This window comes from Stegastes partitus, unplaced genomic scaffold, assembly GCF_000690725.1.
Source record: "Stegastes partitus isolate 25-593 unplaced genomic scaffold, Stegastes_partitus-1.0.2 Scaffold1881, whole genome shotgun sequence".
NCBI lineage: Eukaryota > Metazoa > Chordata > Actinopteri > Pomacentridae > Stegastes > Stegastes partitus.
The window spans coordinates 94729-116885 of record NW_007579612.1 but is presented as its reverse complement, the minus strand read 5'-3'; the positions used below and the strand labels follow the sequence as shown (position 1 = coordinate 116885).

Genomic DNA, 22157 nt, shown 5'->3' with positions numbered 1-22157 from the left:
TCAGTCAGTACAATTTACCTCTTTCTTTTTTATACAACTGCTCAGGCTCTGTCACGTTACACAGGAATGAATACTTTCCATCGGCACTGTGTACACGACTTGCTTAAACACTGCTCCACTTATTAAATAAAGTCAACTAAAACATGACTGCCTGTTCTGTGGTTGACTTTATTCTGTTCTATTGTGATCATCCCTGAAGTTTTCACCCAAAATGCTTTTACTCTGTGAATTTGCAGCTGTGATTTTCAGCTATCGATCAATACCTGTGTCTCACATATTTGCAGGTCAGAAGGTTTGATTGGGAGATTTTCCTGTTCCTGCTGGAGATGAAGAGTTGGGTAAAGAAAATGAGACGCAAAAAAAAAAAGAAACACTAAAGGACACGACTGAGACAAAATGACAAACAGAACACGAACCCATTGAAAGAAGCAAAAAAAGGAGATGAAAACAAAAAAGACAACATGAGACACAAACAGCAAGAAAAACAAGACAAATGAGATAGAAGACAAGACATAATGACAAAAACCAGACAAAAACTAACACAAATGAGACAAAACAAAATGAGACATAAAATGACAAAAACTAGATACGAAATGAAAGAAAGTAGTCAAAATGACTAAAATGAGACATAAAACGAGAAATTCAAGACACAAAACAACAAAAACAAGACATGAATCGACTACAAAGAGACATAAGACCAGTAAAATGGCAAAAGTGAGACACGAAACAACAGAAATGAGGCCAAACTTACTCACAGTTTGTGGAAGCTTTAAAAATGGAAATAAATATCTATATGTGGACACTAAGCAAACTCAAAGAGGCAAATGTGTCACAAATGAGACACAAAATGACTCTGAGACATAAAACAGAACCAGTGTTGGTAAATTCTGCACACCAGCGTGAACAAAAGAGACTCATGCAACGATTTTCAAAAGCAAAACTTTATTTCGCTGCAGGTTTTTATTCCAAAACACAGCGATATATTTACAGAGTGAACATTTCCTCCTGAACATCTTCCATCAGAGGATCTGTGGCCTTCGTCTGTCAGTGCAGCCGACTGCTGAAACTACACATTTAACCGAGTCTCCTCCAGCAGACTGAACCCACAAAGCTCTCTACAGAGGCGACGTCACCCACATGTACTTCAGTCTGCAGCAAAATATGACGTCCGACTCCTTTTGGATCAAGTTGTAGTCAGTTTTAACAACTTTTGTTTTTGTTTTTTTTAAAAAACAAAACCTCATTGTCTGCAAAAACTTTTAAAGAGGCAAACAAGATGCGACCAAAAAGTTCAAACACGTTTTTATTGTTTTAGACAAATTTCAAGTAATTTCGTAAGGGTTGAATCCTTTTGGATAAATTCTGTCGTGGTCCAATTTTTAGTCATTTTTGTCACGGTTTTGTCAGTTTGGATGATGTTGGAGTCAGTCTGGACATTGTTTTTGTCATCTTGGTCACATTTTTGATAGACAATATTTTATCAGTGATTTTTAGACAGCTTTTTGTTTTTATGGACAAACACAGTCATTTTGTGAAGTTTTTTCCATTTTAGACAATTTTTTGAATAATTTTGGATAAATTTCATGTCATTTTGGACACGTGACGTAATTTCCTATAAAGTCATTCTATAGAGTCATTTGGGAGACATTTTCAGTGACGTGGTCCAATTTCGAGTCATTTCTATCATTACATTGGCGTTTTGGACAATTTCTGAGTCATTCTGAACAATTTCAGTGTTTTGGACAGGTTGTTTTGTTGCTGTAGACAAATGTCGAGTCACTTTGATCATATTTTTTTGTTTTGAATCAGTGTTACTAAATGCTTTTCATTGTGGACCATTTTTTGTTGTTTTGGACAAGTTTTGAATGATTGTGGACCAATCTTTCGTCATTTTGAAAACGTTTGAGTAATTTTTGACAAAAAGTCGACGCAAAGTTCTGCTGTAATGTCCTGAGGCATCTGAGTGGGAACATTCAGAGAAAACCATCTGAACGTTGAAAATGCTGAGCTGACATGTTTACAGGAACAGAACTTCCAGGGAGTGTTGCAGGAGCACTGGGAGCAGAGTATCGCTGCACAAGGAGACGACTTCATCAAGTATGGAAGATAAATTTAAATTAGGTTTTGATCATTATGAACACAGACTCTGAACGTTTTGATTACTTGTTTTCCAGTCTGGAATGGACTCTTTGCAGCCTCTTGTGGCAGCTGGGAGAAAAACACCAACTACAACTGCAGCTTATTCGCAATATGATGTTTCTGTTGCAGAGGAGACTGCAGGTTCAGATCACATGGAGCCTCACAACAGCTTAACCTGCCAAACTGGATGATTGCTGAAGTGCACAACTGAAGGCTTCATAAATACATTCTGCCAAAACGGTACTTTCTGTCAAAGGACTTAAGGTATATCCCATTCAAAACACTGCATTCTGTCCAAGTAGTGACAGTTTAGTAAGGTTTATTTCTCTAAAACAGTATTTTCTGTGAAATGGCTAAAGGTTTATTCCACCTAAAATACTAAATTACTTTCCAAGTACTGGTAGTTTTATAGATTTATTCCACCCAAATAGTGCTTTCTGTCTAAAACCTGAAGAGTTTACATTTGTATTTAACCCAAAATACTACTTTTTGTCCAAACACTTGTAGTTTTAAAGGTTCATTCCTCCCAAGACACAACTTTTGCCAGGTACTGATAGTTTTAAAGATTTTTCTCACATAAAACACTACTTTCTGTCCAAATACATGTAGTTTTAATACATGTCACACTGAAACAGTACTTTCTATCTAAAGACTAAAGAGTAAAGGTATATCCCTTCCAAAATACTAGATCATGTCCAAATACTTAAAGTTTAAAAGCTTTATTCCACCTCAAAAAAAGCACTTCCTGTTAAATGATTGGTGGTTTTTAAAGTTTATGCCACCCAAAATACTACTTTCTGTTTTGAAATATAACTTGGTTTCTGTAAGTTACACATCAAGCAGTTTGCGTAGTTAGCCAGTTACCAAGTAAAATGAAGACGGAAGCACATTCTATAGCCTTTAAAGTAAAAAGGCCTTTGATTCACATTTTGTACTCACACTCTAATTGTTGTCCAGTTTGGTCTGAGGTGCTGTGAAAAGCAAAGGTCCTCGGAAAACTGCAGCCTCTTCTGCTGTAGAAACATTCAACTCGGTGGGTGTTTTGTTGGCGTATAAGGAGGCAGTAACAAGCTCATTAGGATCTGACGAAGGAGACGCAACACAAAGGTGACGTATGCTTCAACTGAGGTGTTTTTAAAGACAACAAGACTGAAAGGATGCCGATGAACTGGCTGGTTTATTAACGGTACATGTGGTTAACTGTCCTGCTGCTGAATAACAGCCGCCTCTGGCTGTTCACGAGTTTGCAATGCAGCTGAAACTGGACCAGATAAAAAAGAACGTCGCTACAACACAGAATCTAAAGCGTCCTGCTGTTTTTGTCCTTCATGCTGCAGCCCTTTGTTCGGGTTTCCCTCCATCCTTTGCTTCAGTTCGTTCCTTCCACACTGCAGAGTTTTTACAGTGTTGTGTTTTTATACGGGGTGAAAGTATCGGAACTTTCCTCCAAGTTCCGGAGTTTTTGTTCAAAGATACGAAGGAGGTGACGATGGGGCCTGAGACGTCCAGGAGAGTCCTTCCTACCTGAACTTTGTCTTTCATTTACTTGCTCATGTCCTTCCTCATTGGTCCTCTTGCCCGCGGTGCGCTGTCATTGGCTGTCGCTCTCTCCCAGCAGCCAATAGGTGGTCATCTTTCCTTTGCCCTTGATGTCGATGTTTCCTCTCAGCTCCAGCTGGAAGCAGTTAAACTCCAGCAGGACGTCGCGAGTCGCCGCTGACACGTGAATCTTCAGCGCTGCACAGACACACAGTAGAATCTGATCAACATAACTGAACAGACACAAGGACACTTTGTGGCCATTTTGCGTCTGTTTGTGGTCATTTTGTGCCCATTAGTGGCCTTTTTTTTTTAGTCTGTTTAAAGTTGTTTTGTGTCTTTGTGGCTGTATTGTGTCTCTTTGTGGAAGTTTTGTGTCTATTTATAGTTTTTTTGTGTCTCTTTGTGGTCATTTTGTGTCTCTTTGTGGAAGTTTTTTGTCACTTTGTGGTTGCTTTGTGTCTTTTTGTGGCTGTTTTGTGTCTCTTTGTGGTAATTTTGTGTATCTTTGTAGCTGTTTTGTGTCTCTGTGGTAGTTTTTTGTCTCTGTGGTTGTTTTGTGCCTGTTCATAGTTGTTTTGTGTCTCTTTGTCTTAACCTCGTTTTGTGTCTGTTTATAGTCGTTTTGTGTCTCTTTGTGGTAGTTTTGGGTATTTTGTCATTGTTTTGTGTCTCTGTGCAGTAAATTGTCCGTGGTTGTTTTGTCTCTCTTTACATGCATTTTGTGTCTTTTTGTAGTTGTTTTGTGTCAGTTTGTAGTCACTCTTTCTGTGGTTGTTTTGTGTTTATTTTTTAGTAAATTTGAGTGTGTTTGTATTGTGTCTTTTAATGCTTGTTGTTTGTCTCTTCATAATCATTTTGTACATCTGTGATAACTTAATGTCTCTGTAGTGATTTGTGTCTATCTGTGGTTGCTTTCTGTCTCTGACGGACAGACTGAAAACTGCTTTCAGTCTTTGTGTTTTTGTCTCTGCAGTAATTGTGTGTCTCTTTGTGATTATTTTGTGTCTGCAGTTGTTTTGTGTCTCTTCACAGTCATTTTGTATCTGTGATAATTTTAAGTTTCTATGGTAATTTTGTGTCTATATGAGGTCTTACTATGTCTCTGTGATTTTTTTGTGTGTCTTTGTGGTTGTTTTGTGTCTCTCTTGCAGTAACTTTGTGTTGCTGTAGTTGTTTTCGTTCCTTTTTGATCATTTAGAATAGAACATCCATGATTAGTCCCAAAGTAAGAAAAGCAAGAAAAACCCAACTATAAATTAAATAGGCGAGGTATGTACACTACATACAGAACATAAATAAGAAAAACAGAAGAACACAATGACACTAAGAACACAAATGTCCAGGTAATCCTTGGATTTGTTGGTTTTTCATAAATATTTTTGTAGAGTCAGGTCAGTCAGGTTATTCTCCATGTTTAATAATCCTGCAGGGTCTTAGCCTTAATATTTGTAATCGTCACGTAAAGATGTAATTTAAACTGTTTTAGTCAGGTTTAAATCTCTCATATGCAAATTGTGAAGGTAATTCACACCATAGTTGATGTTGTAGAGTGTTAACCTCAAGATTTAAACTTAACTAAGCCCACAGACGGATCATTCAAAAAGAAAATGTTCTGCTCATTGTTTTGATTTTTAATGATCTTCGCAGCTAAACCAGGATGTTTTTCAGAATAAAAGCCCGTCAACTGTGCAGACTTCACTCTGTGACACTTATTTTGAATTTTCCTGGTTTAATATTAGTGTATTAACAACTTCTCTGACCTGCAGCGTTTGGTGTCGACTGAATCTCTACTTGGACATTGACTTGGAAACACTGAAAGCTTCAGAGGGACCGAGAAGGTTTAAGGTTTGACTGAAATGAACTTTGCGCAGCTGTGTCTGTGTGTGTCTGTGCTGCAGTTCAGACCTTCTCCAGTGGACTCCATACGTGACGACGTGTTGACCGTGTCACCAAACAGACAGTACCGAGGCATCTTCAGACCCACAACTCCTGCACACACTGGACCTGCAAACACACAACCTGCTTCAGATCCACGGAAAAAAACACAGTGAGCAGTTTGTTGATAATCACGGAAAAGACTCTACACTTCCTGTGTGTGTGTGTGTGTGTGTGTGTGTGTGTATTGTGTTGTATACCTGTTTTATACCATTGTGTATTCTTGTCCGTAGCTTCAGCTATTGTTTTGCGTGCTATATTGCGTGCCTGTTGTATCTGTGTGTGTTGTGTGTCTGTTGTGTACCACTGTGTATTCCCATCCTCAGCTTCAGCTGCTGCTCTGCTCAGTGTACCATGTTGTGTGTCTGTTGTGTACCGCTGCGTATTCCTTCCTCAGCTGGAGCTCTGCTCAGCATACTGTGTTGTTGTATTGTGTTGTGTGTCCGTTGTGTCTATGTTGTGTACCGCTGTGTATTCTTGTCCTCAGCTTCAGCTGTTGCTCTGTGTTATGTTGTGTGCCTGTTGTGTTTGTGTGACTGTGTGTCTGAGTGTGTGTGTGAGTTTACATGTTGTGTCTGCGTTGTCTACTGCTGTGTATTCGTTCCTCAGCTTCTGCTATTGCTCTGCTATGTGTGTTACGTTTTGTGCGTTGTGTCTGAGTGAGTGAGTGAGTGTGTGTGTGGGTGTGGGTGTGTGTGTCTGTCTGTCTGTCTGTGTTGTGTTCCACCATGTATTCCATCCACAGCTTCAGCTATTGCTCTGTTCAGTGGACTGTATTTTGTCTGTTGTGTTGTGTGTCTGTTGTGTACCGCTGTGTATTCCTTCCTCAGCTTCAGCTCTGCTGAGTGTACTGTGTTGTGTGTTGTTGTGTTGTGTTGTGTGTCTGTTGTGTACCGCTGTGTATTCCTATCCTCAGCTTCAGCTGCTGCTCTGCCCGGTGGCGGATCCTGAAGGTTCTGACGGCGTCCAGCAGAGCCAGCGCCATCCGAGCGATCTCTCTGCCGTGCAGTTTCCCGTTCCTGACCGGCAGCCCTGAAACCACCATGTAGGCGTCGCCGATGGTCTCCACCTGGGGGCGCCACAGGACACAGCAGCTCAGTGTGCGTCTGACTATTGTCCAGCTGCTGCTACTTTCATTAATCCAGTTTATGTGTTTGAAGCAGAGATCATCTTATAAAACAAAGACGATTTATTCTGAAAGGTAACAGTTTTCACCTTGTACACGTCGAAGTTGTCGATGATGGCGTCGAAGCAGGTGTAGAGGTCGTTGAGCAGCGTCACCACCTGCAGACAGACAGTTCATCCATCAGCTGAGTCCAGAAGGTGTTAAAGGTCTGGACTGGCTGTGACATTTTACAACATCTCTAACAGCAAACTGTGTGACAGTAACAGTAGATGTTAGGGCTCATACTGAATGTTTAAATGACATAAGATACTCCAATTCATACTACATTCATTTATGACATACTACATCTCCTTTTTTAATCTGTTAATGATGAATAACATTTCTAACTATTCTATAGCATTTTAATGACAATTTTCTAACATACGATACCAACTCATACCCTTATTTATTATGGATCTATTATGTTAAATTTTGTCGGCGTACCTCCATCGGAGTACTTTCTGCAGAGATGGCAGTGAAGCCCACGATGTCGCTGAAGTAGATGGTGACCGAGTCAAAGGCTTCGGCCTGAACCGTCTCTCCACGTTTCAGCTGCTCCGCTACCGAGCTGAGAGGGAGAAGTACGAAAACACAGAGAAAACCACACCTGTAGTACTCACTGTGGTAGTATGTGGTAGTATTGCAGTACTAACTGCAGTAATATCTGCTAGTATTGCAGTACTCGCTGTGGTAGTATTAGTAGTATTGCAGTACTGACTGTGGTAGGATCTGGTAGAGCAGTGCCTCAGCCTTGCGTTTCTCCTCGTGGTAGGCCTGCGTCCGTTCCTCCACCAGCTCCTCCAGGTTGTTGGCGTACTGCTCCATCCTGGATAGAAGGTTGTCCAGGATGTTGGTCCTCGACTCCCTGAACACACACAGTTGTGTTTCCATCATTCAATCGACAAGAGTCGTCATGAGCACAGAGTTAAAGTGTCCCTGGTGGCTGCTGTTACCTTCACTGATTGTCTGAAATTAGTTTTATCACTGCACTGGAGCCAGTATCAGTCGGCTTTAACTGTTTTTTTACAAGAACAATAATCACAGTAACTATTACTTCAGCAGCTAAGAGTAATACTGGAGCTGTTGTTAATGGTTTGTTACACAACACTCAGTCATACTATGGTAGTAGTACTATTTTACAACACACTATATGATGACATTTTAACAATTTTTTAAAACATTTTTTACAACACACTGTCCTATGATTAATTTTTGTAATTGTGTACAATATGACGTCTTAAGACATTTGTTGACAGAATGTTGGAGGAAATTGTTATTTCATAATAACTTGGGACTTTTTTTTTTTTTTTTTTTTAACAGCATATTAAAATATGACTTTCTTTACTATGACAATACTTCAGCTGCAGCTGAGAGTCGACCCAGCATTGCTTTGATCGAAGCGCTCTGATCTCCCATTACCCCTGAACTACCCACTGTGCACTCAGGTTAAGGTCCAGTCACAGCTGTATTACAGTTCAGTGTCACACGCAGATGTTTAGTCCAAACTGAGGAACATTCTTCAGTTCTAAGTTCTTTTTTGTACCAAAGTCTCCAGCTGTAATAAACCGCTTTGTAAATACTCTGACTTCTCCAATGTTGTCCTAATAATCACTTTACTTTGCAGGTGTTTTACTGGTCAGAATGTAATTATTGATTTCTGCATTTTAAATTCTGGATGGTCAAACTCAGCTAATAATTTGGACGTCTATCGGACTTCAGCCGCAGTTCTTACTTGTTCTGTTTGCGCAGCAGCAGCCGGATGTGGTTGAATTCTGGCCTCTCCGTTGGCTCCTCGGCCCAGCAGCGCTGCATCAGCTGGCCCAGCTCTGGACTGTGGCTCTGTGGGTCTACGGTGGGCCTCAGGCAGGGCCACTCGCCCAGAATCACCCGGTCCACGATCTCTGCACACACACATTTCAACAGAGTCACTTCACCGTGTTTATAATTTTATCGCTCAACTATTTATACTCATGTCATATTTTATCATCATCACTGCTTTACTAGAATCTGTTAATTTTCGGGATATTTCATAATCAGGTTTTTATTGCTGTTATTATTTTGCCTAATTCGCTTGTTTTGTTGTGCATCAGGCTCTAACTGTTTGGTGAGTGACTTGTGAAGCTCTTTGAACTGGATTTGACTTGTTCGAAAAGCGCTCGACGAACAAAGTTTGATTGATCAATGTGTCGTGTTTGCTAAACTTATTAAATCAAAGGATGAAAACAAACAAACTGGAGTTCACAGAAGGACAAACTCTATTTATTCGCCTTTTCCTACAAAACAACAAAAACGAGACACAAAATAAATGAAACAAAAAGACACAAAACAACACGGAATAAGTAAAACCAGGAACAAAAATGTAAAAAGAGGCACAAAATGACAGAACAACAAAAACCAACAACAAAAACAACAAAAATGAGGCAGGAAATGACATAAAAGAAACACAAAATGACACAAAATAGCAGAAATGAGTGACATAAATGTGACAAAACAAAAACAAGACATAAAACAACAAAAATGAGACAAAAAAACAACTAATTTAAAAAAGAAAATGACACAAAACAACAAAAATGAAATGAAATGAAAAATACTTTATTTATCCCAGAAGGGAAATTCAATTTTTTTTAAAAAGAAGGTGTAAAGCAAAAAAAGACACAAAATCAACAAAAAAAGACAATACAGAACAACAAAACAGGAACAGAAACAACAAAAATGAGACACAAAATGACACAAAACAACAAAAACAAGACACAAAATGACACAAACAACAAAAATGAGCCACAAAACAACAACAAAGGAGACACAAAATGACACAAAACAACAAAACAAGGCACAAAACAATAGTAATGAGACACAAAATAACACAAAACAAGGCACAAAACAATAGTAATGAGACACAAAATAACACAAAACAAGATATAGACGGCACAAAATGACACGAAGGAGTGAAAAACTGTCTCTCAGAGTTTGTAGAGGCTGTAAAAATGTGTAAGCTAAATATCTATAAGTATCCTTTTTTTTTCCAGTGTTGGAAACATGTTGGACATGTTGGTTCCAGATTTTTTGTCATTTTTTAAACAATCAAGAAAATCAGCTTCTGTCATTCTAACTGTGTCGTACTGCACATAAGTCATTTGCTCTCTTTCGTTCTAGTCGTGGTTGTTCTGTTCCCATTGAGGTGCAGGACTTTATGTTGCAGTGAAAAATGAGTCCACAGTGAGTAAAATTAAGACAGGAGCAGAAAACATTTGGCATCTTTGATTTTTTTTTTTGTTTGTTTCTTGCCTCAAGCTCAGGTTAAAGTCAGCGTTAAACTCCAACAGGCTTTTGGGAAGAAGAGTTTTGTTTTTTTTCAGATTTAAAGCAGTTTATCTGCTTTTTCCTCCACAAACGGCGACTCTCGGCGGGTTAGAAAGACAGATCAGGTCGGATCTCTAACATGTTTGTGCAGCTAATAGTATGGGGGTACGATTGTACTATTATTTTCAGACAAATAAATCCTTTCAGCCTTTCGTTTAATTCTTCAAATCTTTACTTTACTCTTGTTCAGTCACAAGGCTGCAGAAGCACCGACTTAAAACCTTAAAACAAGCTTCATGCTGGTTTCTGTCAATTCTGTTCTGCAGACGGATTGATTCTGTCCTGCAGCTCAGCGGGAAACTGGCTGCTGTTGGAGGGTTCTTCTTTGTATTATTCTGAATGCTTTGCTGAAAGCTTTACACACAAATTACACAGATCATGTCTAGAAGGAGGAACAATCACCGTAAACTTTTATATTTAACTGATCTTGAAGGTTAAGAAAAACTTTCCCACGTGTAAAATTAATGGATTTTCTTTTGAAAAATGTAAAAAAAAATAATAAAAAAAAAAACACAAAAAAACCCACCTTTTTTTCAAACACTTATGATTGCAACTACAATAATAAACTTTTAATTAACATGTTACTTTACATAAAAATGCGGCATATTTAATTGATCTTTAATGTTAAAAGACTTTGTCCAACTGTAAAATTAATGGATTTACATGTGAAAAGAATATTAAATTACCGTTATTAAACACTTGTGATTATAATGACAAAAATAAACTGTTCATTTTAGATCACATCAAGAGTAACATGGGTTTTAACACATAACTTTACAAAAAAATCTTGTAAATTTTAAAATCTTTCTATAAAATCAACTGTAATGTGACTTTATACATGTAACCTTCCAAAAAAAAAATGTTTTTTTTTACATCCAGCTTTATATAATATGTATATCTATATGTCAAAAATCATATCTTTTATGTAAATTCACAGGATTTTTGTACTTTTATGTATTTTTATGGTTTTTTTTAAAATGCAGGGGAAAAATCTGTAAAATAAATAGGAAAAAATTATATAAAATTGATGAACTTTTTATCACATTAACCACCTGAAATTTGATGACAGTATTAGTCGGCATATTTTATGACATAATTAGGTTTTACTACCTTGTTAGTTAATTATTGTATAATTGGGTGTTACAATTATATTACCTTTATTTGTATTTGTACATCTATGAGAAAAGTCAATTCTTCATTGGATGTTATTTTTTTCACATCATGATGTCGTTTTCTGGTCCAGCAGGGACCTGAAGCCCCTTTCATTGCTTCCCGTGCTAGATGTGATCTGTCCTACCTTTGGGACTCAGCGGTTCTCCCTCCAGGTAGAAAGCTCCTCGTCGCAGCGCCACCTCCTGGAGGACGATGCCGAAGCTGTAGACGTCTCCTTTCTGGGTTCCCTGAGGAGGAGGAGACTCCAACCGGAGTAACTCTGGAGCCATCCACAACCTCTCTGCAGGAGATCAGAACCACAGACAGGTGTCACCAAAAGTTCTTCAAAGTTCACAGCTTTGGCTTCATTGACTTCCATTTTAATGACATTTCTCATTTCCCTGCCAGCAAATGTTCCAACAAGAGTTCCACCCATCACTCTTTGGTGGGAATGCTGTTGCTGCATCCTTCACTTTGCTCCACCTAATACAGCTGTGATTATTAATAAAAATCAACTCACAAATGAGACAAGCTTTTGTCCCTCCAGAGCAGAATGTGTGCTGTAGTGGATCATTCTGGACTGCAGAAACTCATTATGTGACACTGTAAACACATGAGCTCTGTTCGATGATCATTAACCTCCACAGAGGTCTATGTCATGGTGGCCCTTTACAATCTAAACCCCCACAACATGAACTGTCCATAGTCTACATAACCACCTCCTCTGGTCACTACAGTATTTAACAATAAGAGGCTCCACTTGGTGGAATGACCAGGTAATACACCTAATCAATAAAATAAATCTCCCTCATCTTCTGACTTGTCGGTTATTTCTTTTTCATTCTGTTAAATTTTTAACTAAGTCAAAAACCAAGCCAAGAACCGTTCTAAAGTCAGCCTAAAAGCTAGACTGAAACCAGTCTAAAACAAGACTGAAGCCAATTACAAAACCATTCCAACACCACTGTGAAACCGGTCCACACTCAGTCTAAAACTAATTCTAAAACCTGTTTAAAAGCTACATCTGACTCATTTATATTTTTAATCTTTATTTAACCAGGTAGGTCAATCAATCAAGAACCAGTTCTCAGTTACAGTGACGACCTGGATGTGAATGTGTTTTATTCACATTCATACACCGATGACAGAGCTGCCATGCAAGGTGTCGCCTTCCATTAGGAGCAACTTCGGGTTCAGTGTCTTGTCCAAGGACACTTCGACTGTGGAGGGATGGGGGATAGAAATGCCAACCTTGTGATTAGAGGACAGCTGCTCTACCACCGAAGCCACAGTCACAGCTGATAGAGCGAAATCATGGTAGAGCGAAATCATGATAGAGCGAAATCATGGTAGAGCGAAATCATGATAGAGCGAAATCATGGTAGAGCGAAATCATGATGGAGCAAAATCATGGTAGAGCGAAATCATGATAGAGCGAAATCATGGTAGAGCGAAATCATGATAGAGCGAAATCATGGTAGAGCGAACTCAAACTCTGAAGGTCATTAGGTGTCACAGACGTCTTTTTCCTGGTGTTCGTTAAAACCCCACAAAGTTCTCTTTAATGTCCTTGAAATGTGTTTTATCAAGGAAAATGGTATCACACTGGGCCTCTGTATCAACAGACACTACATATTAAATGACTCAGATCCAGACATGTCTATCTAAGGTGATAATGGCTGAAAGCTGTGACTCACGGGCGTAGTAGGCGTGAGCATCGCTTCCTGAGTCGCTGTCAGATTGGAAGCTGGACAGACCGTAATCGGTGATCTTCAGGACGAAGCGGTTGTCAACAACACAATTTGATGACTTGAGTTTACCGTGAGAGAAGATGACGCTGTTGTGGAGAAACACCATGCCCTGCAGACAGACAGACAGACAGACAGAACAAGTGCATTATTACTATCTGTTCCAAGAGTGTACAAATGTAGGACACTAAGACAGAATAATGGACATAACAGGTGAAAGAGGAGGTAGAGACGTACCTTGACAATGTCATTGATGAGAGAATATTTGAACATCCAGTCCAGAGTGATGCTGTCGTTCTCCAGGATATCCTAAGGACACAAAGACAAGAATGGAATCAGACAGACAGACAGACAGACAGACAGACAGACAGACAGACAGACAGACAGACAGACAGACAGACAGACAGACAGACAGACAGGCAGGCAGGCAGACGTGAAGGTGTCCAGGTGTTGCTACCTGCAGACTTCCTCGGGGGCAGTACTCTGTGATGATGCAGACGTTAGGGGGGTCGATGCATGCTCCAATAAACCTGGTCAGGTGTTCATTCTGAACGTCTCTCATCTGCAAACACAAACATCAACACAAGTCACTCGTGTCCTGGAGCACCTGGAAACTGAGAACCTGGAAAAAAGCCTGAGGAAAAAATAGCAAATCCAGATATCCTCTGAAAAACTAAGAAAACTGCAAGGAGCTGGACAGCCTAAAGAATCTGAACAAAGCCTGGAAAACTTGGAGACCTGGAAGACATGGACAAAAGCATGAAAAACCTTGAAAAAAATGTGAAAAAGACCTGGAAAACCTAAAAACCTGTAAAACCTGAAGAACCTGCAAAATGAGTGGAAAACCAGAAGAACCTACAAAAAAATCCCGAGAAACCAGGCGAACTTGGAAAACCTTTATAAAAAAAATCTGGACAAAGCCTGGAAAAAACGAGCGTCTGTTTGGACTCCTAACTGCTCAGCGCTCAGACCTTTACCACCACTGTTCATCAATTTAATCATTTCGAATTATGGGCTCTATAATTGCCAGTAAGACACTGAGCAGAGTTTGTTTTTGTACAAGTGGATTTCCAGACTTTGGGAATAGTTTGTGAACATCACTTTGTGAGGCTGAAATGTCATTAAACCGGAACTATCAGATACTCACGTGCTTAAGTTCAAACAGGACCGTTCTGTTGAGCTCGATGCGTTTTCTGTTGGTGTATTTAATGGCCACAATATTTCCCTGCAAAAAAACAGAGAGCAGCAAACTGTAATTAAAGAAACTTGTGTGTACAATAAGAACAATACACAAAACTTCTAAATTTAAAAAATGTGTAGCTGTGTTTTGGTTGGTTTCTTTTCTCTTGTTTTCTGCTGCAACCTGTTAAAGTCTGAGTTCCCATCATGGTTTTACTTCATGTATGCATGTGTGAGTAACTGAGCAGCAGCAGTAGCATGTCAGAGCAAAAACAACAAAAAGGAAACAGGTTCAAAATTAGAGCACAATCAAGTATAAAAACAACTAAAAACCTAAACTCAATAACGAAAAAGTCCAAAAACAAGTATAAAATCAGTCCTAAATCAGTACTACACCAAGTACAAAATCAGTAAAAAAAAAAAAGGGAAAAAAGTAAAAAACAATCCTAAATTAGTTAATTTTTTAAAAGCCTAAAGTCCTAAATTAGTACAAAACCAAGAACCAAAGCAGTGCTAAACCATTAAAAATCAAGAATATAAACAGGCCTAACGTAATATAAAAGTAAAGATAAAAACAGGCCTAAACCAGCATAAAACTACAGATACAAACAGTCCTAAACTAATATGAAACCAAGTAACTGACCAGCATAGAACCAAGTGTAAAACCAGTCCTACACCACGCCCAAAACAGATGCAAAGACAAAAAACCAGTCAAAAACCAGTACAAGACCTGCCTTAAACTAGGTAATAAAGCAAACAGACCAGCATAAAACCAAGAAAAAAACTAGTGCAAAATCAAGTTTATAATCAGTCCAAAACCAGACAAAGCCAGCACAGAACCACGTTCAAAGCTATAGTTCAACATCATGTTTGTTTGTTTTTTTTTAAACTTTTAAATCTTTTTTTAAGGCTGTTTTCTTTTACTTCCTGCTGTTTATGTCTTATTATCAGCAACTCAGAAGCACTTTGAGCAGCATGAGAGATGCTATACAAATAGTAAAAACTTTTATTGACTGACTCATGTGTTTGTTTTGAACGCTGCTGTGTGTCAGACAATGAATGAGAGTCCTAAACTTTTATAAACTGCAGTGATGTTTAACAGCAGCTGCACCCAGACGTTTGTGTTATAATGATGATAAAGTTGTATCTGGACCACTGAAGAGTTTTTATGATCAATTCCACATTCCTGTTGCACTTTAACTGCCCAGAATGCTGCCTTCTGTTTCACATGTTTGAATGAATATATTACTTATTTTTTGCTAAACCTTTTTCTGCACTTTAACTCGGGGTTGGTGCAGCTTTAACTCAGGCTGGATGTGTCTTTGGATCTAACCAGGACAGACCGAGTGCTTCTATCGACTACAGACAGATGAAAAACGCTGAGAGGATGTGAATGAGGGAGAAAACGTCAATAATTTACCTTGTAGTATCCCGTCTTTGCAAACACCTGCAGGTTTCCATCTCCGGTCATCAGAGATCCGTAGTTTGAGCCTCTCTGCAGACAGACAGAGATTTCAGCTGGAACTGTTTCATTCCAAAAACATTCTGACAAAGTTCTGCAAAGTTCTGGTAACAGTAAACAGTTTTCAGGTGGACGTTTTCTTTTAGTTCCCAGAATGTTGTTCTTCAAGGCAGGATAGCTGAAGATGTTCTAAAAATGTTTGGGGATAACACTGTCGCACTGTTACAGCTTAATATTCTCAAAACGCTGAGAACGTTCTTCCTGTGTTGTTTGTTGTCACATTGTGGAAATGTTTAATACATTTTTATAATGTGTTCTTTTAACAACATCCCCGAAACATCTTCAGAACATTGCAGGAAAAATGTTCCAATTGTGTTAATTTTTCACATTTTAAGTGCACATTATCAAAAAAATTATCTTAGGACTTGATAACATCTCTGAAACATTTTTTTAACGTTGGTTGGAAAACGTTCTTCCTTTGTCATCATGGAACAATGTGAGAATGTTTTACAAGGGAACGTTCTGTCACGTGTTCCCTTAACAAAAAGGCAAAATGTTCCACCTTCATCACATAAATGTTCCCATTACAAGAATGTTATAAAATATTCTGGATAATAAACATTTTGTCCTCCGATGCCTCAATAACATCTGGAAAATTTCTTTTGAATGTTAGTTTGAGAACGTTCTTCCCTTGTTATCATGGACCATTGTGAGAATGTTTTATAGGGAAACAAGCTTGTTTTGAACGTTTGACTGAAATGGTTTTTTTTGTTTGTTTGTTTTTGTTTTTTAATTGCTAAGACTTGTAGGTAATGTTAGCAGATGTTGTGAGAACGTTCCACGCTAGCTGGGTTTCTGCAATAATAACAAAGGAAGGATGTTCTCAATGCAACATTAGGAAAACATTATAAAGTAATCAAGACCTCAGTTGACAGAAGATTTATTTATTTATTTTTAATAAAATGTTCCTGTAATGTGATATATTAACAAAAGTGGAACATTATGCCTGTAACGTTCTGAGGAGGTTCTGGGGATGTCATTGATGGTACACATTACAGAATCTATACGTTCCCACAATGTTACACAATAAAGGAAGAATGTTGTCAGTGCAACATTCAGTTTTGAGAACATTAAGGCCTAAAGGTACTATATATATATACAGCTGTTGTAGTGGACTGCATTGGACTGCATAGTGTCCCCAATAAAATGCTCTGTGTGTGTCTTTGTGTGTCTGTCCGTTTGTGCATTCTCACCAGTGACAGTGTGATCCTGCTGCCGCTACGCAGCACTTTGTCCAGGTTGCTCATCTGGATGTCGTCCCATAAAATCCTCCAGAGCTGAGCAACCAGCTCCTTCTCCAGCTTCATTCTCCTGCAAGAATCAGTCGCACAACCAGTCAACACAATCAGTCGCACAACCAGGCAACACAATCAGTCGCACAACCAGTCAACGCAATCAGTCGCACAACCAGTCAACACAATCAGTCGCACAACCAGTCAACACAACCAGTCACAGCTTAGAGACTAAAGAGACTGTGACTCTTCATGTCTGACCTACCTGTGTTGTTATGTATCAGATACCGATAAATGTGGTTTGAGAAGGGAAAGTAGTTTTGGCAGAACATACGTATTGTTCATACCAAACCTGAATATACAAAATATTATCAGCAGCCAAACTCCACAGAAACACTTAATACAAACCTCTGCTCTGTGTTTTAATGGAAATAGCCAACATTTTTCCTCTAAATACACAGCAGCAATGAGCAAAAGTTTAGTAGAGTAAAACCAGTCCCAAACTAGCCCAAAATCAAGCCCAAAAACAGCCACAAAAACATCAAAAAACAATAATAAAAAAAAAAAGTCCAAAAACAAAGACAACAACCAGAGTACAACCGTCTAAAACCCAAGTTTAAAACCAGTCCAATATCAAGCCCAAAACCCGTCAGAAAAACATCTAAAACCAATACAAAACCTAGTCCAAAACCAGAATAAAAAGTTTAAAACCAGTCCAAAATCGAGTCCAAAGCTAAGTTTAAGGTCAGACCACAGCAAAAAAACAGTCTAGATTTTGTTCTAAACCAGTGTAAAACCAAGAGTAAAACCAGTCCTAAATCAATTTAAAACCAGCATATCACCAAGACCAAAACCATGTTCACATCATGTCCAAAAACACCCTGAAACTAATTTAAAACAAAGTTCAAAACCAAGACAAAATCAAGAATAAAACCAGTCCCATACATAGTTAAAAATCTATCAAGAAACTAGTACCAGTGCTAGACAAAGTCCAAAAACTAGTCTAAGTGTGAAACAAGTCATAAACTAAGCCCAAAACTAAGCTCAAATTTTGTCTAAAGTTCTTAGAGATACATCAATGCATGTGTACTCAAGTATAAAACCAGTACAAAACCAAAACCAAAACACTCAAACCATTCTAAAACAAAGCTCCAAAAACTACATAATCTCAAGAAAAAAAACTGCTGAAAACCAGGTATAAAACCAGCCAACAACAATCCTACACCAAGTATAAATCCAGTCTTAACCCAAGACCAAGAGTAAGTTCAAACCAGGCCCAAAAACAATTCAAACTTGAGGGTAAAACTAACCCAAAACCAGTACAAAACCAGCCAAAAACTAAGAAGAAAAAAAAAAGAAATTTAATTAAAAATCCAAACTGTTCAATACCAGTCCTAAACCAAGCTCCCGTCTTTCTCCTCTCACCTGTAGATGAAGACGGTGACGGTCAGAGTCATGGTGAGGATGAAGAAGATCACGATGGACACCATCTGGTGGATGGTGATGGTTTCTGTCAGACAGAAGGAGACTGTGAGGGAGCAGCCAACAAACTGCTGGATTTACGTCTTCATCAGACAATGCTGACGGAGGAGGAACATTAATGTGAACTTTGTAGGTGGAGAAGCTCAAAAACATCAAATCATTCTGATTCCAGCTGAACTGTTGACATGCTGCTGAGCATTTAGTCAGAGTACAGTGTTTTGGTTCTGGTGTTGTAGTGAAGTATTTAACCTTTGAGGTTGTATGAGAGTATCGCAGTTCTGTTGCTGTAATGGAGTATTTTACGTATGGTGTTGTAATGGAGTATTTCAGTTCTGGTGCTGCAATGGAGTTTTATAGCTCTGCTGTTGTCATGGAATATTTTTTACTCCTGGTGCTGTAACAGAGTATTTTATTTCCAATGTTGTAGTGGAGTGTTTTTAATTTCTGCTGTTGTAAAAGAGTGTTTATTTTTCTGATGCTATGATTTTTGTGATAAGGTTTTTTTTGGGTTTTTTTTTTACTGCAGGTGCTGTAATTGAATATTTTTACCCCTATTGCAGTGATGGATATTTTTTTTAACTACTGGTGCAGTAGTAGAGTATTTTTACCCCTGGTGCAGTGAGAGAGTGTTTTTTTGTGTTTTTTTTTGTTTTTTTTTAACCAGAGGTGCTGTAATAAAGTATTCTTGCTCCTGGTGCAGTAATGTAGCATTTATACTTCTGATGCTGTAATGGAGTATTTATACTTTTTATAGATTCAGTAATAAAGTTATTTATTTGTTTATTTATTTTTTTACCGCAGGTGCTGTAAAGTATTTTTACTCCTGGTGCAGTAATGGAGTGTTTTTACTCCTGGTGCAGTAATGGACTGTACTGTACTGACTTGCGAGGCAGATTGGGTTGTCGTTCTTGAAGCCACAGATGGGGACGTCAGGTGGACGGACTCCGCCCACCCAGTGCAGAGACGTTCCAGGTACAGAGGTCAGTTGCTCCTCAGAGCTGTTGTACACCAGAACCATCTGCAGACACACAACAGACACACAACCCAGCAGGTTTGTTCAGAACAGCTCCACAGTTTAAGATTTATGAAATACTCGCACATTGGAATTTGAGGCTGTTTGAACAACAATATCTCAATATCTGTTTGTTTGTGTGTCTGTGTGTGGTTGTGTACCTGAAAGGTGCTGCTGTTTGTGTCCATCATGTCCCATAGAGCAAAGTCTGTCTCTCTGTCTCCGTTCTCGTCCAGGTGCAGCAGCCCTGTTACACCTGAGAACACACAGGTGAAGCTACATGTTACGCCGCAGTGAAAATTGAGCCCACAGTGAAGAAAAATGAATGTAGTGAGAAAAAAATTAGTGTACAGTGGGGAAATTTTTTTTTTTTAAATTACTATTTTAGATTTTCTCTGTTTAGTTTTTTTACAGAACATATCTACTAAAATCACAGTAAAATGTGTCAATTTACATGTTGAGTGTAAAAAACACAAACAAACAAAAACAGGCCAAAAGTCATTATGTTACAGATATCTGCTGTTACTTGAAATGAAACTCATGTACAATAAGGATTCTAAAAGTGTAAAACCTTAAACTGTTATTTTACATATTTTCACAAAAAAGTATTTACATGTTTACTGTAAAAAAAACTAAAACATGACAAAACTGTAAACATCTGTATTTTTATAACTTGTTTATTGATTTACAATGTGTGCCTTTGAAATTATGCTGTTTTATTGTATTCAAATTTGCCTAAAATAATGATTGTACAGCTATTTGCTGTTAGTTTCACTATTTTTGAACATTTTCCAACACCCTTGCTGTCAGAATTTCACAGGATGTTTTGTTTTTAATTTACAGTGCACGATAGGGAGTAGAAGTGAGGATTTTCCTACAGGCTGTGACCTGATGGAGAACTGAGTTTGTGCTCTGTGGGTGGAAAAAAAACAAAAGAAAAAAACAACCATCAGAGGTTAATTGCAGGCAGTGAGCGGTTAGCGGTCGCGGCCATTAGCTGAGAGGGGGCTGAGAACCTATTAACAGACAGACAGGCGTCTCCACGGCAACAGGGCAATTAGGCATCAATGAGGGCAGGCTGTGATTGGTCAGAGAATATTCACACATGCAGGAAACTAATTAAAATACAAACAGCGTCATTATTTCTGTCCCTCTGTGACAGTAAATAAAACAACTTCACGGTTCACCGTCACAATGCTTCTCTGGAACTGAGTCAATCTAATCTTATCTTAATAATTAGAGATGTTTAAAGCTCTCAATTAGTCTGATGATTTCAGGTTCTCAGCTCTTAAAGCAGAGATCCTCTAGAATCAGGAGAGCTCAGGGTTCTCTGGAGGCATTCAAGGAACTTGTTGGAAAACGTTTGTCAGTTTGGAGATATTGTGACTCCTTCTCAACTATTCTTTGAACCCATTTTGAAAATTTTTTTGGCCAATTTGCGAGTAGGTTTTGGGGTGAAATTCATTTAGGGCAAATATATAATAACTGTAGTAAATTGTTTATCTCATTATGGACAGATTCTGACTCAGTGTGGACAAATGTTGACTCAGTTAGGACACATCATTTCAAGTGATTTTGGACATGTTTTGTCATTTTGGATGGTATTAGAAATATTATAGACAATTTTTGTTTTTCACTGTTTGAGTTTTTTGTTTTCTAGCACAGTTTGCAACACTTTGGACTTGTTTTAGTCATTTTGAACATTTCTTAATCAGAACTGTTAAGAGGCTGAGTTGATTTTTACCTGAAGAAATCAGTCAGTTTGGCTCATTAAACAGCTTCTGGCTGTATTGGCTTCATAACTTTTAATTTCCGTCTCTGTATTGAATCTGGCACCAGAGCTATGAAATGAAATCCTGCTCATTTTCTCTTTGAATAGCAACTCTTTTATTTAAATCCAAAATTAGTCTTTTTTACATAAATCCTGACCTTTTAGCCGTCTGTCTGTCCTGCTGCTCTTTACCCTCATTCTTATTCTGCTGCTGTGAACAGCCCATTCATCCATGTTATTATCTAATAGAAGATTACAGTGTTGGTGAGAGGGACAAAGTGTGAACGAGACAGACGGGACGAGAGGAGATGATGCAGGCTGGTTTCATCAGAGATAGTATCAGGACAAACAGGACACGAGAGGAGGCGGGTCAACTTTGAGAGGCATGAACAGCAGATCGGATTACAGCATCCTCTGTGCCGTTTCCGCTCCATTAACTAATGCACGGCCACTTCTCAGCATGTCTGAAGCAGGTTTCAATGCAGCAGCTCGCATCAGAAACAGTTCACAGCTTTAAACACACTGTCGTTCTGATCATCAAGTGACTTTTTGAGTACTGACACCGCTTGGAAACCACAGCGAGCTAGCCAGTTAATGCTACAGCAGGCTAATAAACAATATGGATTCTTTAATGTGTTTATTGTGTCTCTGTGGGGAAATGCATCTAAAATGACAGAAAGTCCACAATTACCTCATATTAGTTATAAAATTACTTTAAAATGTCTAAAATGGCCTAAAATTAGTCCAAAATCAGTTGTAGACCTTTTATAGGCACAGAAAAGAAGTTATATAACACAGTGAAAGAAATAAGGAACTAAAAAGAAGAAAATTAACTTTTGCTTATGTGTTTATTGTGTCTCTACCGGCCGCGCTAACTTCTCCACCTCTCAACATTTTTCCAAAAGGACTCAGAAAGTA

The 22157-nt window shown here is 38.5% G+C and overlaps 1 protein-coding gene across 1 annotated transcript in view; it reads right to left on the bottom strand.

Annotated features, from left to right (window-relative positions):
- Nucleotides 1–3265: 3265 nt before the first annotated feature.
- Nucleotides 3266–22157, bottom strand: part of LOC103373005 (atrial natriuretic peptide receptor 1) — a 74769-nt gene continuing 55877 nt past the window's right edge. The window contains exons 6-23 of the mRNA XM_008302793.1: nucleotides 19630–19724; nucleotides 19335–19474; nucleotides 18583–18598; nucleotides 18400–18464; nucleotides 16936–17053; nucleotides 15641–15715; nucleotides 14189–14266; nucleotides 13499–13603; nucleotides 13279–13350; nucleotides 12991–13153; nucleotides 11439–11594; nucleotides 8514–8682; nucleotides 7500–7646; nucleotides 7226–7349; nucleotides 6832–6900; nucleotides 6511–6685; nucleotides 5587–5685; nucleotides 3266–3876 (exon numbers count right to left, since the gene is read on the bottom strand). Of these exons, the coding sequence (XP_008301015.1) occupies nucleotides 3731–3876; nucleotides 5587–5685; nucleotides 6511–6685; nucleotides 6832–6900; nucleotides 7226–7349; nucleotides 7500–7646; nucleotides 8514–8682; nucleotides 11439–11594; nucleotides 12991–13153; nucleotides 13279–13350; nucleotides 13499–13603; nucleotides 14189–14266; nucleotides 15641–15715; nucleotides 16936–17053; nucleotides 18400–18464; nucleotides 18583–18598; nucleotides 19335–19474; nucleotides 19630–19724 (2012 nt within the window). The 3' untranslated portion in view covers nucleotides 3266–3730. The remainder of the gene's footprint in view (nucleotides 3877–5586; nucleotides 5686–6510; nucleotides 6686–6831; nucleotides 6901–7225; nucleotides 7350–7499; nucleotides 7647–8513; nucleotides 8683–11438; nucleotides 11595–12990; nucleotides 13154–13278; nucleotides 13351–13498; nucleotides 13604–14188; nucleotides 14267–15640; nucleotides 15716–16935; nucleotides 17054–18399; nucleotides 18465–18582; nucleotides 18599–19334; nucleotides 19475–19629; nucleotides 19725–22157) is intronic.